At 42.7% G+C, this 21,110-nt stretch overlaps 1 protein-coding gene across 3 annotated transcripts; it reads right to left on the reverse strand.

Moving 5' to 3' along the window:
- Nucleotides 1-8,709: 8,709 nt before the first annotated feature.
- On the reverse strand, nt 8,710-16,965 carry LOC114492388 (cytochrome c oxidase assembly protein COX16 homolog, mitochondrial). 3 transcript variants are annotated; one of them, XM_028506640.2, is made up of 4 exons: nt 16,777-16,965; nt 14,652-14,723; nt 12,766-12,828; nt 8,710-9,089 (listed from the first exon to the last, which is right to left on the reverse strand). In XM_028506640.2, the coding sequence occupies exons 1-4, from the start codon at nt 16,843-16,845 to the stop codon at nt 8,973-8,975; spliced, it is 321 nt and encodes a 106-aa protein (XP_028362441.1). In that variant the 5' UTR covers nt 16,846-16,965; the 3' UTR covers nt 8,710-8,972. The 3 variants fall into 3 exon arrangements, with proteins under 3 accessions (XP_028362441.1, XP_028362442.1, XP_028362443.1); XM_028506641.2 differs by lacking the exon at nt 12,766-12,828 and having other exon boundaries at nt 16,777-16,950; XM_028506642.2 differs by lacking the exon at nt 14,652-14,723 and having other exon boundaries at nt 16,777-16,948.
- Between the last annotated feature and the right edge of the window lie 4,145 nt (nt 16,966-21,110).

A 21,110-nucleotide genomic window follows, 5' to 3' on the forward strand; every position in this document is an offset into this window, starting at 1 on the left:
CCATTCCCTGAGTATTCCGTGAACTTCCGTGACTTCAAATGCAGCTCCAGGGAAACCAGGTTCATGCAGGTAATGTAAGTTAACACCTTCTCAGAATCTTTAACACACACACACACACACACACACACATGAATGACAAAACACTTATTCTAATCTATTATTTTTAATTTATAAAGTCAGTGCCTTTGACTATACATAAGACTATAAGCAACATGAAAAGAGAGCCTTGCTGTTTGAATCTTCTGCATCTAGAAAAGTCCTGGTACAAGTGCTCAGCGTCCATTGAATGAATGATGATGTGGATGATTTTAATAAAATCGTTGCTTTGATTGAGCACGTGCTGGGAAGGAGTTCTGAGGTATGTTTTGTCCGAAGACAGTTTCTTCCTTGCCTTAGAAAAAAGACAGCTGGAATGAACCGAAAGTGGTAAGCCAAGGTTTTAAGGTGTCTGGCTCTGTACTGCCCACTATAGAGAAGCCTGAACTATGTCAAGTGAGATTTATTTAACATCCTTGGACTTGTACACTTGGAGTAAACACACCCTCTAGGGCACAAAAGTGGACAGTCCCTGCAAAAGGCTTCCGAAGTGTTGAGAAATGTTTCAGCACCGGATTCAAAACAACCCCCTTTATAGGTGACTCCCAGCTGCCTTTAACTTTACTTCTTGTGCTGCCTTGTGCCACATCCCCATAATTCACATGCTCATTTCTTCACTGAGATGTGAAATGCACATCTGAAGGAGGCCTTTAGCTCAAGTCGGAATCATGTCTGAACCCAGCACCAGAAAGGTACTTGTAAGTCATGTCATTCTTCTGTTCAAAACTCTCCAATAGTGCACCATTCCTTTCGGAGAAAATCCAAAGGCCTTGAAATGGCCACCAAAGCCTATGATCTCTCTTTGCCCTTCTCTCTTTACCTCTCAATTCACCTCTCCTGTTATTCCCCCCACCCCTGCATCACGTGGCTTCAGTTCTACTTGCCTACTACATTTCCCTAACCACACTCCCACCTGAGGACCTTTGCACTGGCTGTCTCCTCTGCCTGGAGCCCAGTTACCCCAGATATGCACGTGGCTAACGTCCTTCCCTCCTTCAGATGTTTATGCAAATGTCATCTCAGTGAGGCCTACCCTGGGCACCCTATTTAAAATGATAACCTGCTGTCCCCTCTCCTGCAGACTCTCAAATCCTGTCATCTTTCTTTACTTTTATCCCTATAATGCTCATCAATTTCTAACATAGCAGAGAATTTACTCACATACTTATTATGTAATATTTATATCCAGCTACTAGAATATAAGGTCCATGAAGGTAGGGATTGCCTGGCTAGTATAGCTCAGTGGATTGAGTGCAGACTGTGAACCACAAGGCAGGGCATCTATTTCTGTTGTTAACATCACTGTTTTCCAAGTGGGAGACTGTTGCCTGTCTTATAGCAGTCCCTCAGTAAGTAGTTGTCACATTAATTAACCCTTGTCATCTTTTCTCTGCCAGACCTTGTCCACGTTGGAAACCCCCTGGTCTGCCTAACTAGTGGCTTTCTAACATTTTATTCAACCCAGGATCTGTGATGCTCTTGCTGCCAATAAGGCACTTTGTGCCTTTCCTTAGACTTATCAGGTGATACAAAAAAAAAAAATCAGTAGTTGTTTTGCAAAATTCCCACATTTGGGGACCATACTTAAGTCATCCTCATTCTGAGTAGCCTCAGAGTATAAATGTTTCCATTCTTAGTTACTTTTTCTTCAAAGAACTTATTTTCCTACTGCAATCCTTGTGCGCATCAGGAACCTAATTCCTAGCACCCAGGTGTGTTTTTGTGCATCGCAACATATCATAAAACTGATTTGAACAAAGAGGCTGGAACCTGAATTTAAATCAGATATCCATTAGTTGATGAGATCAGAGAGAACTTAAATGAGCCCATTTCCTGCACAAAATTCAGGGCAAATCATGGTGTCTAACTTTTTAATTCATTGGTTTTTATTTTACAGATAGGAATTAGGTTTGTGTTCATTCTCATTTCCAGAGAAACATTGTAATTTGCTCAGCCATAGTAACATAACTGCTTGTGCTAGGGATCACAGACCAAGCTGGAGCAACCAAGCCTGCTCTGCTCCCAGGTATGGAGGCAGGCAGCAGACTCCTCCCTGCGAACCCTCAGAGACATACTTTCCTTTCACTGACTTGTCTAGAGCCAGGGACCTAGTCTCCAAAAGAGAAGAGTCCTTCTATGCTGGTACTCTTTTTCCAGCCCCCTCCCCTCTGCCTCGTTATTTATGTGATGCAGCAGCTCTAGGCTTTGAGGGAGACCTGTCCACAGAGGTGGTGGGTGGTCTGGGGATGGCAATGTGAAATGTAATTTAAGAAACCAATGAATTCCTTTGGAGTTTTTTTTTTGGGGGGGGGGGGAACATTTTCCATAACATAAGAGAAAAATAAATGGTTACAAGACTTTGATTTCACTGAATATATACTGAGATATGAAATAAAATAAATGACCAGCTAGGTAGGTTCTGAAAATTTAAATGAGTTATTTTGAGATTGTTTCACCACCTGTAAGCAGTTCAAAAGTGAACCCTTCTCTTTCCCAAGTTATCATTCCTCATGAACAGAGGAGAGGAAGAAATGGGGCTTGGGATCTGTTGGAGGGTAAAAGGTGGGAATGCTGGTTTTCTACCCATAGCATGTTCCAGGAAGACCCACGCCCCTCCCCTACCACATACACACAAAGAGCACAGTGTCACAAAACAAGATGACCTTCCTATGAAATCCATTTCCTCCTTGGGACCTGTGGTCTGACATAGATCTGAGGCAATCCCTAAGACCTACTCTGGTTACTTAATGTCAAGGAAAGTACAGAAGTGGAGCCCAAAGAGGTTAAGTCTGATGCTGGGATCACAGAATGGACTCCTGTTGGGAACTGCCCTGACTGGTATCAGAAGCTGAAACCCCCACCTAGGCTAAGGCTAAGGGAACGCTCTTGGAACCGTAAGCTAGCAAGGAGACAAAAGCTTATCTCCCTGGCAGGAATGCTGCTTCTGCTGCTTTATTCATAACTGAACCCCAAAAAGCTTGGTCGGTTAGCCAAAGACGGGTAAGATTCCCCACGGGGGGAACGACCTAAGACAGGCACGATCACTTTGGGAGACCCCCCCCAAAAGAAGGATTTGGGGGGCTGCAGCAAAAGGGGGTGATGGGCCCTCGCTCCTCGGCTTTGACATAGCCTGAGTTCTCATCATCTGGGAGAAAATCTCCTTATTGCCTTAGTTCCCTTGCTCCAGCTAAGCCTGAAACAATGACAGGGTGGTGCAGCTCTGTGCTGAAAAGGGCGGATTCCCCGGGTGATCAGGCCTAAGAAAGAACATGTAAATTACTGTGAAACCTTCTTTGTTTAGAATGCTCTCAGTTGAATGAGAGGGGTCCAAGGAGGAAGTTAGTTTGTTCCTCAAAGTCTTACAGCTCTTTGACCCCGACTCAATAGACCAGCAGAGTTTCTTGTTTTCTATAGTTCCTTACTTCCCCCTAATGAGTACTGTACTTTACCTGAATTATTATGCAAAATGAGCCCAATAAAAGCAGGTATGGATGGTAAATCGGCGCCTCCCCACTAGGGGGAGTGGCCATTTCATCCCTATTTCCCCACGGAAATTAGTTTGTCTCTGTGCATGTTTTTTTCTCGAGTGTTTTTTCGTTGAGCCATCCGCAGCGTTCCGTGATCACTGCTGGCCGGTGACCCACGCAACAGACTCCCGGCACACCTGGTACTTGCCGACATGCCTTACACAGGTGTGCTCCCCTCACCCAGGTTTCATACCCAGGGCACAAACTCACTCCTGAACAGCTGTGTGTCTGTCTCGTCTGCTTTCGGCTATGGCTCTGCTCCTTAACCCTGTTCACATCCATCCACCCATTCATCCAGTCCACATTTTTTTAAGGGTGTATTCACCTAGCACCTGCTCGCAGGGGGTTGTATTCTCACCCTCACTCACAAATAGAGACAAGCAGAATTTATCACCTTTGGGGAAAAAAATAATGGTTCCCAGCCAATCTTTTAAACGGTGAACAGAAGGACAGTCTTCGACTGGTAACTCAGGTGACTGGATTGCAGTCCAGAATCTTCCACTACACCTGTGTGACCTTGGGCAAGGCGCCCTTCTTCTCTGGCCTCGCCTTCCCTTTGTGTGAAACGAGGGTCTTAGTCGAAGACAGGTGATCTTTAAGGTTCTTTCTCCTGTTCACACTCTCTAACTCTCTGACACTTTAATGAAACACAGGCCCCGTACGCAGTATTTCTGGGGCCGCATCAGGAGCTGGCCTGAACCTATGGAATGGTATAGCGCTTGGCTATCAGTCGAGGACTCGCTGGTCTTCACACTCCAGAACTTCAGAGGCAGGTCCCCGTAAAAGTGACTCACACAGCATGGCAAAGGAAGCAGGAAAGGGAGGGGACAACTGTGGTGGCTTCCTGTGCTCCCTGCTGGGGAGGGAAGGGAAGCCAGCAGGCAGAGGGGAGAAGGCTGCCTTCCGGACCTCCCCGGCAGTGCACAGTCCAAGGAACTGGTTAGGAGTACGCGCCTTTACAGGGGCTTTCTTTCCTGTGTGCTAAATAAAAAAGGGTCACAGTCCAATACAATCAGCCATACAAACCGCCGGACGAGCCCCGAGAACCTCACTGTTGGGCTTGTGCTGACAAAGTATTTGGATTTCTGAAAATCGGGCACCTTCCCCCAGTGTCCATTGCGGGGATTGGAGTCTCCTCTCGTGTGCTCCCGATGCCCGAGGAAAACTTTGATTTGCCTGATAGACTCCTGGTCAAATCCACGCCCAAATCCCGAGACTCCTAGACATTGTCCCTTGTCCTTTGTCCCTCAGTACACAGGAGTAAACGTGCTCCCTGAGGACAAGATACAGACTGGCAACTTATGCTGAGCGCAGGCCTGTTACCTCCCCAGGGCCGGCTGCCGCCCTGAAGGGCCCCTCCCCTCCCCCTCAGACTCTCACCGTGCAGGGGGGCAGTGGTTGGTGCGCCTGTGCCCGTGTGCACCTGTGTGGATGTTTTGTGGAGCCGCGAGTTCAAGGCACCAGCAAGAGGACTTGATTTTCCCTCCTAGAGCCATCTGATGCAAAGTAGCTCCAGTTTCTTGTGGCTAATATATCTGGGCAAGGAAAAGGGAGCTGAGAAGGAACAGAGGGGTGCTGACCAAGAAGTACAAAAGCAGAAGGAAATAAGAGAGCAGAGCCCAGCTCAGACACAGGCGGCTGGCAGCTCCTCAAAACACCGCATGTGGGAGACTGCCCCCTCTGTGGTTGCCTAGGTTTCCTCTTTGTGGAGTCCACGACGGACGTGATTCTGCGGGCAGCAGACACCAGCCTCTCCTTGCGGAGGTGGCCCTGCACAGAGGATGCGGTTGCTCAGGTAGCTGAGGCGATTCACGCAGCCTGGAGTCCCCTGGCCCCACAGTGTCTAAAGGGAAAATGCAGAGAGAGAACAAGTCAGGATGCACGACTATGGGATCCCTGTGGAGAGTGCAGCCCTACGCCAGAGCTGGGTCGTGGAAGCGGCCAATATCCCAAACTCAGCGTTGTGTGGTCGTCGCTCGCCCTCTGGTGGTGTGAGACGGTGACTGCAAGGCTTTCCCACCCCGGGATGCTGGGAGCATCACAGACAGACATGCCTCCTAACCTTCGGGTCCTCCAAGTCTGGTCTCCACTCTATAGATCCAGAGGAAATCGAAAATCCCACTTCAGACACCTTTGTCCACTTGCATTCTATCAGTCTGTAATGCTCCCAGCAGGTTAAAATAAACATTGTTTAAGGGTCCAACAGCAGAGAACAAACCGGAGAAATTTGTTTCACTGAATTATGTGAAGCAATGACTTAAAACAGAATGCTTATCATCTGTAAACAGGTTATTTTCCATCTACTAGTCAGTAACAGTAATAACCACTACTTTATCACCTATCTTGTCTTGGCCTGATTGACACAGACAACTAACTACAAAACCCCGCGTCACAAATGCAGTGAGGGAGACGCGAGAGGGTTATGTAGTGTGTGGCCGATTGCAGTTTGAGGCGGCGCGGCGGCACGGCCCCACGGAGCCTGAGAGCCAAGGCTCCAGTCCGGGTCTGCCGCTTTCATAGTTTCCCACTGCACTTCACTGTCTGCGGAAGGGACACATAAGGTCACTTAGATACATGTTTCCACACAGGATTAACTGCTATTTATAGATGGCTGGCAGTGCTATTAAAATACTATTTTAGATGTGGCATTTTAATAAGAACTTGTGTTGTCACTAATAATTCTTTTTTAATAATAATACCTAACATCTGCTGATGGCTTTCTCTACACCAGTTATTGTTCTAAGAGCTTTACATAATCAAAGCACATTAATTCTACTGTTTTATCATCCCCATGTTCCACATAAGGAAACTGAGGCACGAAATAGCTAAAGAATTTCCCCAAGATAGTGCATATATATACTGAATTTATGTGGCATACAGCTCCTCAGGATCGCTCCTCACGACTTCCCTGTGCCAGAAACCAGCTTTCTTGCCGAGGCTCTGGGGAGGACTGCAGTGCTGTGCAGGAGCTGGGGCAAGCTGACTTGCTGTGCACAGGAAAGCACCGAGTCTAGAAGAAAGCAGGGTGGAGAGCATGTGTTGGGAGGGCGTTGGTTGAGCAAGAGAAGATCCAGAAACAGAAAAATCGGGATCCGTCAGGGTGGGACCCTACCCAGGGAAACGGCCCTGTGAGAAGAGGAGAGGGTGCCCATGCTGGACTTCGTTGGAAAGAAATTTAGTTAAGTGGATTTCCGAAGTTACTCACTCATTGTATGGTGTGCAGTGCAAACCTTCTCTATGAAAACTTCGATAGATTTTACACTGATTACCAATACTCTGTGTCAGGAACCTGAGTCTTCTTTAGGTTGGGGTACTCAAAGACAATCATAGAACCTTACCAATCAACTGTGTTATAATCTGAAATGCTCCCACGGACTCTCAAAAGGAAAAAGTATTGATGTCTTAGATCAATATTTGTTATCATGAGCTTCAAAGACTGGGAAAAAGACCTTTCTTACCAGGTCAGCTCAGAAAGCACTGTCTCTGGTGTTGCAGTAGAGGAGATGAGTTTGGGCAGGATTCTCAGCCCTTGAGGTTTATAATCCTACCAAATCCTAATGCCACCCTTACACGTGAATACACCTGCAAGTGCCGATCTTGCTAGTTATAATAGTTTTCGGTGGATTTCTTAGAATGTTATATACACAGGACCGTTATCATCTACAAATAGAGATCATTTTACTTATTTCCAGTCTAGATGCTTTTAACTTCCAGGATTTCCCTTGATTCTTCAAACCTTCACTTCTCTTACATTACCCACCTGTTCTTGCACGATGCGTACTTCTTCCATTAGAGCTCTAAGAATTATTAAATTCTCAGTCCGATAATCCCAACATCCCTGCTGTACGTGAACCTGATTCTAATGCTTGTTTTGTCTTCCAGGCTGTGCAGTGTCTTTCAGTGTGCCCTGTTGAACTGGACACGATACCCCACTGGATCGGGTAAAAGAAACTCCAGCAAATAGGCCTTTAATGGTGGGCACCAGAAATCTCCTATTTTGTTTTTTAAGAAACTGCCAAAACATTTTCCAGACTGGTTATACTGGGTTGGCCAAAATGCCCTTTTAGTTTTTTCTGTAAAATAAAACACACATTTTTCATTTCCACCAATAACTTCATTGATTTGGATATTTTGAGTATGTTGGCTATCTCCCCTGTGGTATAATGTTGCTTGTTCTCAATTAATGTCTCAATTTGATGGCTCTCAACTACAACTGGTCTACCCGACCGTGAGCATCGTCCAGCAAGGAATCTCAAGCACAAAATTTCACGAACCACTTTTGACACATTCGATCAGCCACAGCACCTTCTCCACACACTACACAAATCCTTTTTGTGTTTCAGTTGTGTTTTTCTCTTTCTTGAAATAATAAAGCATAATACACAGAGAATGTTGTGTATTTTCTTCCATCTTCAATATTAAAATGACCATACAAAAATTGACCAATTTTGATATTTTAAATGCATATTGACATGACAGCTGTCACAATACAATCTAACAAAATCGTTTTGAATGAAGTTAAAAGACAGCTAAGCACTACTAGAGCCATTTTATGGAAAAAAACAAATGAACTTTTCAGCCAACCAAATATAAAAAAAAATTACTTTCCTCAATTCTATCCTTTTGCATGGCATTGAGATCATAGCAAACACAAAGTTAAAAAACAGACTAGTCCGTGTGCACTCACAGCATACAGCACACCTGAAATCGGTGGTTCCCAAGCTGTACTCAGCAGTGCACCTGTATATAACACATATATATACTTCATGATTTTTATGTACACCAGGAGCAATATAATTTTAACACGTTTTAATAGCATCAATACAATCAGTAAGTGATGCTTCAGAAAGTGACTAGCGTACCATGTGAGGTATCATAAATGAAAACAAGATTCTTATCACACTGTGGTCAATATCACTTCCGTAGGTAGGTTTGATGTAAAACCACTGCTTGGTGCTACTAAGAAAAGTTGGATCCAGACCTACTGTTCTCATTAGGAATCAGACTGAAGTATCAAAATGTTGCCCCAGTGGCTGTGGAAAAAGAACATGGGTGCATATTTGAGAGTATAAAAAATGACAGTCTGTAAGCAGCAGTGCTCACATTTTTATTGAGTGTATAAAATACATGTGGTCGACACTGTTACTTTCATTTGCAAATGGCGGAGTTGGGAAGCAAAAAACCTGTACTTGATTTTTAATCAAGATTATCTGTTATCAAATTACTCACATCCAGGCTTTCTGCAGGTCTGACATTTTCTCTCCACCGGACAGGAGGATGTAGTGAGAATTCAGTTGGTAACATTTTATTTAAATTAAAAAATAAAGAATAAAAAAAGAACCAGCACAGTCAAGTGGTCTTCGTCTTCAGGATTTCTGGATTTCGTCCCTGGAGGAGGTCAGGATCTTCCCACGGCCTGGGTCCTCGAACATTCTTCCAGTCATCGAACGTGGAATCCTTTATTTTCTGTGGAGCCACAGACATTAAAGTGCGCATTAGTGCGGGGTCCTGTGGCACTGATCAGGACATGGTTGGGTAAGGAGCAGGAAGAATCCAACAGACCCTCCATTATGATTTGAGCAAACAAATCAACTGCATGTCAAGCATGGTAACTGAAGAAATCACATATTTCTTAGGATTTGGAATTTTTCTTGCTTGCTATTGATGTAAATATGTCTATCTTTTCCCACATGAGAATAAAACTATTACACATTTTTGAAAAGAGTCCAGATGCTTTGTTTCTGAGAGAACAAAGAAAGGAAAGAAGCTAGGAAAACAGAAGTCCGACTCGGAAGCCTGGTCCAGCACAACAACGACCAGCACGGGTTGGTGTGGGCGGTGGTAGTGAACCAGAGGAGAGGAAAGGCGGAGACCTTACAACCTGCTAGGAGGAAGACAGACTAAGATGATCTGTCCTGCCCCTGGAAAGGGAGCCTGGGCTTGAGCATGAAAAGCCATTTCCTGTAGCTACCACGAGCAGAGCCCTTGCAGGTAACACGCACTAGCTCAATACAGCTGGATCCCTGTGCCTCCTCCAGTTAGTCTGAGGTGTCCGCCAAGCCCCTGAAGGAAGGGAGGACGAAGGGGAAGAATGTAAGTGTTTCTTCCCCCTTCTGACAGTAGCTGTCATTCATCTGCTTTGATTGTCCTGGAATACTGAGTGAACAAGACAGCAAGCGGCTCAAAGAACACAGGACAGGGAATAATGTAAGTTTACCGTGACACCTGGATACTAAGGTCACCCCTTTGTTAATGAGCTGTATACCACTGAAGCCATCTGGGCATTGCTTCCCTCATAAGTAATAACAATAAGCGGGACCAAATGGTCTACGTGCTTTCTTCAGTTATCAAATTCCATAGTTTGTAAGAGAACTAAACAAACGCTTCACAGCATCACTACTGACACAGCGCTTATATACTGAGAAGTAGCAAGTTACAGATTTGACCAAAATGATGGGGAAGTAGTGAATGAAACCATCCTCTAAATTTCACTTATAGTTTTACGAGGAGCTTGTATTAAATATATATGGATGAACAAAGTTCTATTCATGTGCTAGAAGAAAGCAAATTATTTTCAAGTATAGTTATGAAATGACTGAAATTAAAAATTTTTAAAGATTTTATTAATTTTTAGAAAGAGGGGAAGAGAAGGAGAAAGAGAGGGAGAGAAACATCCATGTGTGGTTGCCTCTCACATGGCCCCCACCACTGGGGACCTGGCCCGCAACCCAGGCATGTGCCCTGACTGGGAATCAAACCAGCAACTACTTTGTTCACAGGCCGGCACTGAATCTACTGAGCCACACCAGCTGAGGCTAAAATGGTTTTAAGAAGCAATAATGGCCTTCACCCAGATAATATAAGACATACATTCAGGAGAATTTAAGAATAACTCTTAGATAAGATGCAAAGTTGACAGAACAACTTCATGTAAAAGTGCTCCAGACTTCAGAGATCTTTGGTGAATAAAAGATTCCCTGTAGAATTCTGCAAAAAAATAAAAAATAAAAAAGCAGTCCCTAATTCTGCAAAGCATGCGGGGTCACTGAAGACTGACCAGGCTGTTCATGTGCTGGGCAAGACCACCGAAGGCTCACTAGTTAACAGCCGACGGCTACAGCATCGAGTGTGGGACAGAGTCAAGGAGCGCGGAGGAAAAGCAGTATCGACATTGGATTTTCGGCCCTTGTCAGGGTGGACTTCATGTGCAGCTGCTACCCTGACAGCCAGCTGAGACACCAGAAAGGCTGCTCGTTAGGAGTGAGAATTATGCCAAGGGGAAGACCTACTTTCGACTCACCCAACAAAGCTTAAAACTAAGCTCTGACAAGATTCTTTGGAGAGACGATTCAGAGAATGAGACCCACGAGGAGGGGCTTAGGAGACACCAACGCCTTTCCGAAGTTCCTCCTTTACAAAGCACAAAACCAAGTTCAAAATGAACAGACGATAATGGAACTGCCTGCCAAAAGTTCGATCTCTTCAATGTACTATTCATAATGTCTACCTTTCAATCAGAAATGACCAAACACAGCCCTGACCAGTGTGGCTCAGGTGATGGAGCATCGTCCCACAAGGAGGGGCACATGCCTGGGTTGGGGATTCGGTCTCCAGTTGGGTGTTTCTCGCACATCAGTGCTTCTCCTCCTCTCTTTCTCCCTCCCTTCCCTCTCTCTCAAAATAAAAAAGAAATAAAATCTATTTTAAAAAATGACCAAACACACAAAGAAATGAAAAAACACAAGGATGGGAAAAAGTAGGTTTACATGATACTCACAAATAATACAACAGTAAATACGTAAATAATGGAAGAATAACCTCTGTTTCGCATACTCACAACTGTGAGCCTGCTGGTCTCGCCCACCCTGGTATAGTCCACAACAAAAGAAGCGGACAAAGGAAAAGAGATGGAGAACATGCCCCTCCACCACATTCTATGTAATTAACATTCAACTCTTTGATTTTTGCTAAGTAATATTTCTATTGTAAGTTGAGTATCTCTTCACATGCTCAAGACATTTATTTCCCTTCCCCTGAACTCTTCGTATGCTTTGCCCAAGTTCCTGCTGACCAACTGAATTGCTAAACTTTTCCACATTGATTTGTAGATGTTCTTGATATTTAAGTAAATCAATCTATTATAATATGATAAAAAGTATTTTTAGGATTTCTCATTTAACTAGTGACTTTATATGCCTACATTACTTTTTCTGAAGGCTGAACTTCTAAATTCTCATGTAGAACTCATCATTCGTTCCTTTCAAAGCTTCTGGGCTGCCCTGGCCGATGGCTCAGCTGGTTGGAGCATCATCCCATACGCCAAAAGGTCGTAGGTCTGCCCACCAGCTGGGATGTGCACAGGAGGCAACTAACTGGTTTCTCTCTCTCTAAAAATCAGTAAACATATCCTCAGGTGAAAAAAAAAAAAGCTTCTGGGTTGGGTATTGTCTTTTAAATAGGCTTTTCTGACTTAAGACCACAGAAAAGAATGTTCTTTTTTTTCCTCCTAGCACTTTTAGTATTTTTTTATTTAAAGATTACTTATTTTTAGAGAGAGGGGAAGGGAAGGAGAAAGACAGGGAGAGAAACATCAATGTGTGAGAGAAATACGGGTCTGCTGCCTCTCGCTCATCCCCAACCAGGGACCTGGCCGGCAACCCAGGCATGTGCCCTGACTGAAGTCATACCAGCCACCTTTCGGTCTGCAGGACCGTGCCCAATCCACTGAGCCACACCAGTCAGGGCTAATTTTTAAATTCTTGATACACCTAGAATTTACTCATTCATAGTGTATGAAATATAGATCCATCTTTATTTTCTTTTCAAATGACTACACAGTTGTCCCAATACCATATGTTTAAGGTAAATATTTTTCTTTCTTTTTTATTATTTTATTGTTTACACTATTACAGTAGTCCCACCTTTCCCCCCTTCGCCTAGCCCACCCCCCATTTGTATAATCAGCCCCACATCACTGTCCACGTCCATGGGTCCTTCATGTATGTTCTTTGACTACTCCTTTCATAAGGTAAATTTTTTTTCTGCACTGTTAATCATTTAGGCTTACCTACCTTGAGGCAGACAGAACCATCACTGCTAAGGAAGACTTACAAAAGAGGGACTACGTTAATGTGCCATGTACCTCATACTCTGATTCCAGTGATACTTTATTCATTTTCAGTTTTTTTTCTAATTCAGGATCGATCTGTAAAAAAAAAGAAAGGGGGGCCATACATTATTTAAGTCTGGTGGATTTAATTTTCAATGTAAAGTCATATAAGGGATGGCTACGATGGTGTAGATTACAAAACATGGCAAAATCGCCACCATCCATCCATCCATCCAATCCCAGAAAAACGGCTGATGCAGCACTACTGCCATCACTACCACTAACAGCAGCTAACAGTTACTGAGTACTTGTTACGTGCCAGGCATTTGGACATATATTACCTCTGTTGATACCCACAAAAGCCTGTAGGTCTTATAATTATGATCACAACTGAGGATAACGGGACACAGGGAATTTGGATAATTTGTCGAAGAGGCAGAATTTGGCTCTGAACCATGGCCCTCTGCCTCCAGGGGGCCATGCTACTAACCACCACCCTCCATCATGTTATCACATAGAAATGTGCAAGTACCAATACATAGAATGCTGCTCTTGAAAACAAAAGAGAACATCTATACTGGAAACAAAGAATTATCTACGAAAATCAGACAGGATTCCATGGTGGTAAACAGAAGCTGATGCCACATTACCTTTGTGTGGCAAAGGTTTTAGGAAAGAAGAAAGTGATGGCTGAAATTGATAAACAAACAACAATAAAATCCAAATGAAATTAAGTGGGATAGCTGAAGAGTTACTGAACACAGCTGAAGACCAAATTAGTCCACTAGAAGTGCAACCTGAAAACCCACTAGAACGATGCACGAAGAGATGGGGTGAATGAAAGAAAAGGTATACTATGAAAGCTAGATCCAAAAGTTCCAAAATACATCTTATCACAGGTTTCGGAATTAGAGAGTAAAGAGAGTGAAATGAGGACAATAATTAAATAATTAATCAGTAATTAAATGAATACCATATAGAAAAGAAATAAGTCCTCAGACTGAAAGAGCATAGTAAAAGAAATAATAATATCAAAACAAAAAAGCCCATTCTTAATCAAGTAATGATAAAGCTGTAGAATATATTAGGGACGAAAAGAAAATCTCAAAAGAAAAAAAGAGCGAAAAGACAGCTTATCTACAAAAGGATGAGAATTAGAAAAAAAATGTTAATCAGCCACTTGAAATGCTAAACTAAAATGAAATTATTTTTCAACAACAATTACGCAGAGAGGATTACTTTGAATTTCAATTTTATTTTTACTATATTCTCATTTCTTCTAGCATTAGTTACTAAAGATGCATAGCAATATAATTTATAAAATTACTGGTATTAATATGAAATAGCTAATTTATAACTGAAGTAATAAAATGGGGTGAAATTGTTGCCCCATGTTCTTTAGTCCTTTCTAAATCCTAAAAGCAACTATACCAGAGCACATGTTGTGTCAGAATGCTAACAATATTGCAAATTTTTTAGTGAATGAAGAGAATGAGCCCTGGCTGGTGTGGCTCAGCAGTTAAGAGTCTGCAAATCAAAGGGTCATTGGTTCAATTCCCAGTCAGGGCACATGCCGGGGTTGTGGGCCAGGTACCCAGTAGGGGGACATGTGAGGGGCAACCACACACTGATGTTTCTCTCCCTTTCTTTCTCCCTCCTTTCTCCTTTGTAAAAATAAAAAAAAATAAAATCTTTTAAAAAAGAAAGAGAATGATTATTAAATTCTTTGTATTTCATGACTCATTTCCATTTGATCATTAAAGTTATTATAAAAAATAAGAAAGACCCTAATCATCATGTATCAGTCTTGAACAGCTAAATAAAACTCAGGGACTGCTTAGTATACTGAGTATACAAACACCCTAAACCAGATCGTACACATACATAGACACATTACAAACTCGACTCATAGTTCTTACTTTTATCTTCACAGCATCATAACGGATTTGTGAAAACTCACGAAGACCAAAAGAACCTCCAACAATCAATAACTGAAACAAAGAAAGGAAACAATTAAACAAAACAGAAGGGCAGAATTCAGTTTACCTACAGATTACTTACATAAATGTCAACAGTGACAGATTATACAAAATCCTGTAGATTATTTTTCCTGGTTAGTTACCATTCATCATTCAGAGTAGATGCTGTAAATATTGGCATCTGCCACTGGGAAACATTTTAGCACATTACCAAATACCAAAATCAGTACCCCATACCTGTATTTGACCTTATGGTTTAAATAATATCATCACAAGCATTATATTAGTCAGTCCTTACAAAAGACCTATGAACTAAAGAAAATAATCCACTTAATAGACAAGGAAATAAAAGGAGAGCCAACTCACACAATGGATGGCGCCAAGAATACACTTCTGGCCTTGTTTCTTCAAGACCAGAATTCTGTCAATTTTATGACTTTACAAAATAAGTCAACCGGAGAGATTTTTCTCCATTTCTTTACCAAGTGATACAAGAATGGCAATCTTAAAAGAATCCTCGAATTGTTGTTGCTGCTTTATCATCTATTCCAATAATTCAAAGGGCTTTAATTCTTCATCCCAAAGCTGCAAAAGCCTAGCTATTTGGAAAAACATTAAGTTTTATCTGTACCTTCCTTTTTATATCAATGTACTAATGATAGCAATTAAAGAAATACAAAAAGATATAAAACAACATGAAATATAAAAAGTTGGAATACCAACAAAACTTTGAGGCTATGAATTTCAAAACCCAATAAATCTGACCACATAAAATTTAAAACATCTATCCCAACACACAAAATTAAAACATAAAATCAAAAGGCAACAAATCAGGCATCTGTTATACATAAACATCTAATACTTGCAATGTCAATATGTAAGAATGCTTTGTAAAGTGAAATAATTTTTGTCTCAGTTTCAATGAAAAGACACACCCCGGTTTTCCTAACTTCTCAGTTGCCCTCTACTCATTCTTCACCTTTCCAGCCTTTACATCTCTCCCACCTCTTCACAACCAACAGAGTCCCTAAGGGATGTCTTCTAGTTTCATGGACTTAAATTTAGCCTCTATAACCTGACAACCTCCAAACGCACATTTTCAATGGGAAATCTCCCTCTGCACTGAAGACCTCCCTTTCCTATTGGACATCTCCACCTGAAAGTCTGACAGGTACATACAAATGAACATTTTGTAAAAAGCCTCTTGATTTTTACCCCAACCTGCCCCTAGGCAATCTTTCTCATCCTGCATGTCAACTACTTTCATCCAATTACTCAAGCCACTTTTTTTGGAGTCATCTTTAGCGCCTCTCGTTCCTGTCTCACATCCAATGCATCCCTGAGTTCTGTCACCTAGACTTCCAAAATATTTCTTGGCTCTGACAATTTCTGACTATATCCTCTTATAATGCTATAGTCCAGGCCACTACCACTTCTTTTCTGGACTACTGCAATCACAGTACCCACATGTTACATCGGGGGGGGGGGGGCGGGGGGGGGGGAGGTCTGGTCTTTGTCCGGGTTCCTGGGAGGGAACAACTCACTTGGAATTTCCTGAATGCTTTACAAATATAAATAGTGACCTTTCGAGGCCTGCTACGATGTGGCAGGCGCCGTGTAAACACTTAATTCAAATGGTTTTATTTAACTCAACAACAACCTTGGAAGAAATACACCAGTTCAAAAACTAGGGAAATGAAAACTGCATAGTTAAATTAAGTAACTACGTCTAGTTCCAATGATCCAGAGTATCGTCAAGTTAGTTGGGGCTGGCGGGGGACGGGCTGGGGTGTTGTTCAGTAATCATTCAAATCTGGATTAAAATCTGGTTCTTCCGTCGCTCTCTGGAGCACTAGGGAAAGTAAAAGGGGGACTAGAGATCCCACTACCAGCCGGAGAAGAACAGAATAGGAATATAAGGTCTCAACCTAAGGCCAGCCGTTTCCTAGCCCTTGTTACCGTCTTCTGTCTCTACTACAGATTCCCGCAGGTCTGCAAAGGGCCAAACTTGAGGTCCCACCCCTTCCGCAATCCTGCCCGCACACTTTTTCTTCCAGGCACTCACCAACATGGGGACCCCGTAGCGGAGGGTCTTGTTCTTGCGCAAGGCACGCGTTACCGCGTGTGTAAACATGCCTTAACTCTCAGATCCGCTGGGACACCCGGCTGGCCAGGCAGGTCCAGCGCAAATCGGAGTGGCTGGAGTTGCCCCCTCCCCGCCCTAACCCAGGTTGTCCTAGACGACTCACCTCCTGACTTTCCTTAGCCTTCCGCTATACGGTCCTCTCCCGTCAGGCTTCCGCCAGGCAAAAGCAATCGATTCGTCGTAACGTACTCGCGCGTCCGGCCAGGAACTTGAGAGTTGGAGCTTTGGTTCCGGCACGCTAGCTTGCTCTAGGGACTTAGGGATTTAAATCGTGTTTGTACTCGTCCAGTGCTACGGTAACCAGAACCTCACATGTTCTGGGCCTGGGCCAACATCTACCTGGGACATAGCTGCTCGATAAAATCAGCTAAGGAAAAAGATGAGTGAAGTTGGAGATAGTTCCTATGGCTATTTGTGTCAGTTGTCCCCTGATCTTACTATATACCTCAAGTATTCCATTAATACACAATATTTAACATAGGTAGGATAAAACTACCAATCCTTTTAGTCCCTATCTTCTATTTGCACCTGGAATGACTTTTCTTCCTAACTAGCAGCAAATAACTTTTCCATAAGTAAGCTTTCTTCTACATAACATTATTTTCTTAAACTCAGAACAAAAGGTAAGGGCAATGTGATAGAGTATAAGGAGCACAGAAAAAGTTCTAGTTCTGGCTTCAGATCTTGAGTGTTAATACCCAATGCTATTTACTAAGGACAGCAACTGCACATCTCTAAGGTCTGTTTTTCCATTTTTTAAATGTGTTAGAAATGCTGAGAAAGAGAGGCGGGAAGAACCGGATGATCCGATCCAAATGCCTTTATTTGATGCTGCACCGAGAGGCGGGCTGAGTCGGATCAACTTCAGCCCCAGGGGAAGGCAGGAGAGGGGGTTTTAAAAGAAAAGGCCCGGGGTTTGTGAGAGGAGGTTAGTCTGTTCTTCCAGGTGGATGCCTCAGGGTTCCAGAATGTGAGCTGGCGCCAGGTGTCTATTGTGCTCTGCCGGAGATTCGATTAAGCCTTGGGCTACCAAGCCAGTCAGGACGACTGAGTCATAGACAGTCCAGAGGGTTGGAAACTGGCCTGACTGGGTCATTAGCAGTCTGGAGGTGGTGGGGGCCTGGCCTGACCCTTTGAAAATGGAGGGAAAATTTCAATCTCATAAGGTTATCTAAGCACTATGGGACTTCTACTACAAAATGCCTGGTGAGTACTTAATATCAGTAGTATTTTTATGTGAATCCTTGAAATGTTGATGATGTCCTGGCCATGATGGGTGCCCAGTCAGGTCTGGCAATGGTCATCCTCCCAGTCATTTCCAAAATTACATCAGAAGAAATTTTTGTTGGACTTGCCTGGCTTCTCTTTCTTGGAGGATAAGAGATTTAAACACTCTCTTGCTCACTCCCAGGAAATGTGTCAATGCTCTTCAATCTGGAACTCAACAGGACCAACATTGAAGAGTTTCTCCTCTGGATTTTACTCCTAAAAGTCCATCTACACCTGCAGTTGTCTTTGTTAGCGGTCCTCAAACTGCAGTCTGGCAAGGCCTGCTGTTTTTGTAAATAAAATTTTACTGGAACACAGCCACACATTTGCTTATACACAGTCTATGGTCACTATCACAGTAAAACTGCAAAAAACCAAAGCCCGTAAGCCTCAAGTATTTACAATCTGGTCCTTTATGAAAGTTTGCAGACCCCTGGTCTTTGCTGTTCAAATTGTTTCCTTCCTTTGGTGGATTAAAAACAATTACAAATTATTTGCACTACCTCCCATCAAGGGGTGGAGTTTAGGTGATCTCTCCAAGTGACGCCACACTTGACCATGGTTTGGTCTGGCCAAGAGGACAGCAGCAAATGTGAACAATGCAAAGATTTGATTAGTGCTTTCCACATTGGGACTTGCCTTCTCAAAACACTTCTAAGATATCCCCACCTGGTGCCCACTCTATGAAGATGAGAGGTGATGTGGAGAAGGACCAAGGCACACCAGCCAATAGCCAGCACTAACTCACAGACAGGAAAGAGAGGCCATTGAGGACTACCTCGCCCTGTTCTGCCATCAGATGAATTCAGGTGCATGTAACCCCAGGTGCTCTCAGGAGAAAAACTAAGGCAACCCATAGAATCTTTTTAAAAAATTTACTCAAACGTGATTAAGTCACTAGGTTTTGCAGTGGCTTGTTATATATAATTGATAACTTATGTCATTATGACATTAGTTATACAAAAGGACAGCCCAGTGCAGTGCCTGGCACCATGGAGAGTAGGGACAGTGTAGTGCCATGGTTATGTATGTGGGTTCTAGCTGTGTAACTTGGGCAAATCACTTCATCTTCCTAAACCTCGGTTATCTCATCTGCAAAATAGGGCTAACAACAGCAGTTGTTGTGAGGTTTAAATGAACACATGCTTAGAACAGTAGCTGAAATATTGGAAAGAGCTGAATACTTGTTAGCCATTTATTAGTAGTACATAACAGTACCCTTATCCTTAGCTCCTTAGTCAAAGCTAAGCCTCAAATCGATCATTTAGATTCCTCTTTCTTCTTTCCATTGTTCTGTCAGAGGTGCTACTGTAAGAAGTTGGGGAAAAAATTATTCAATAATCTCCAAACTAACATGAAAAAATTATAATGATTCACTTACAAATGCAACACATTTATTGACTGCCAACACTGAGCTAGGCACAGTTAGATACACCATTGTCTCTCTTGCTGTATCTGGTATCAAATAGCTATGGAAGCAAAGGGGCCACATACTAACCTAACAAGCTCAGGTGAGGCCTGTGTGGCAGCCTTACAAACTCAGACCTAAAATCACCACAAAAGACGGCCTGAAATTAGAACTTACTAACTAAAAGCAGTTCGTGGTGGGTAGTCATGTCCTAGGCCAGTTTCTTCCCCTAATAAAGGTCAATCTTTACCTTAACTGAGCCTCTCTGTTGTCTTTTTGCATCTGAGATAACACCCTTGGACTGTCAACATAATTCCCTTTTATCCAGACCCCTCAGAGCACACTCTCCCACCAGAGCAGACCTCTGGGGAGCCTCTCATTGTTATCTCGTTCCCCACACACCACCTCTACATGCTGTGAATGTTCACTCTTAACTATGGTATACCCACCAATGTCAAAGAAGTATGTATCTCTCCATTTTACTTTTTATCCGATCCCAGAGATTCTTCCACTTTGTTTTCTCCAACCTCCCTAATCTATCACCAATGGATTTCATGTAACCCCCTTAGGTATCCTCCTTTAATTGTAATGTATAAAATAAGGTGCTAAACTTTCACTTTCCGGAGCATTATCTCAACTTGCTCCAGAGGTTTTGCTTCCCAGCTACTGCTGTCAGTTTGGCTCAAATAAACTCACCAAAAATTCTCTACAGGTTTGAATGTTTCTTACGGTGACAGAGCAAAGCTTAAGACATTTTCATCTATTTTGATGGCCTCACTAACGCATTTAATCTGTAATATTCCCTAGAAGATACAGTATTATGCCCAAGTGTCTTCCAAATTGGCTACAGGGCATTCATTTGCTATCTAAATTCAGGTATGCAATGTGACATTAAGATCAAAGTAGAAAGGAAACAAAGTAAAATAAGGTTCATTAGGCAAATAATCTTGTAAGAAATAATATGGCCTGGGGGTAAAATGCACATATATCCAGTAATAAGAAATTCATACTCAAATAAGCATTGCAGGTACAGAATTAAAATAGAATTCAATTTTGTGATTCCATTTACCAGTCTGCAAACTAAGAAGTATCATCTCATCTCCCGGGGATTGGTCAATAAATTTAATGATTACAGCAACTACAAAGTTCTTTTGTAAATGACTGTTAATGATCGACGTGCATTTGAAAACACACTCCAGCCCTCTCTCTTCCCTTTTCATGCTGCAAAAAAGAACATGAACAGTAAGGACAACATTTGGAAATAAGACCTAGAGTTTGCTATAACTTGATTCTTTAGACATGGCAATGCTTTCTTAGAATATATGTTATTACATTAGCATCAAGTACATCAGGTAAGTAGATCAAGTGCTTTGTAATCCACATATAAATATCAACCTCAGGCAAGAGTCTATGGCAGTTAAGAACCTGGTTCAGATGAGAACAGAATTCCTTAAAATACCGTCTCCCTTCTGATCACAATGCCCTTTTGAACGTAAGCGCTGCTCTCAAAGATTTGCAGATGAAAGAGAAAACAAGGGGCTGACCCCAAGATCGGAACCAGGTGCAACCCTGTAAT

Source organism: Phyllostomus discolor, chromosome 1 (genome assembly GCF_004126475.2).
Source record: "Phyllostomus discolor isolate MPI-MPIP mPhyDis1 chromosome 1, mPhyDis1.pri.v3, whole genome shotgun sequence".
In the NCBI taxonomy this organism is placed as follows: Eukaryota; Metazoa; Chordata; class Mammalia; order Chiroptera; family Phyllostomidae; genus Phyllostomus; species Phyllostomus discolor.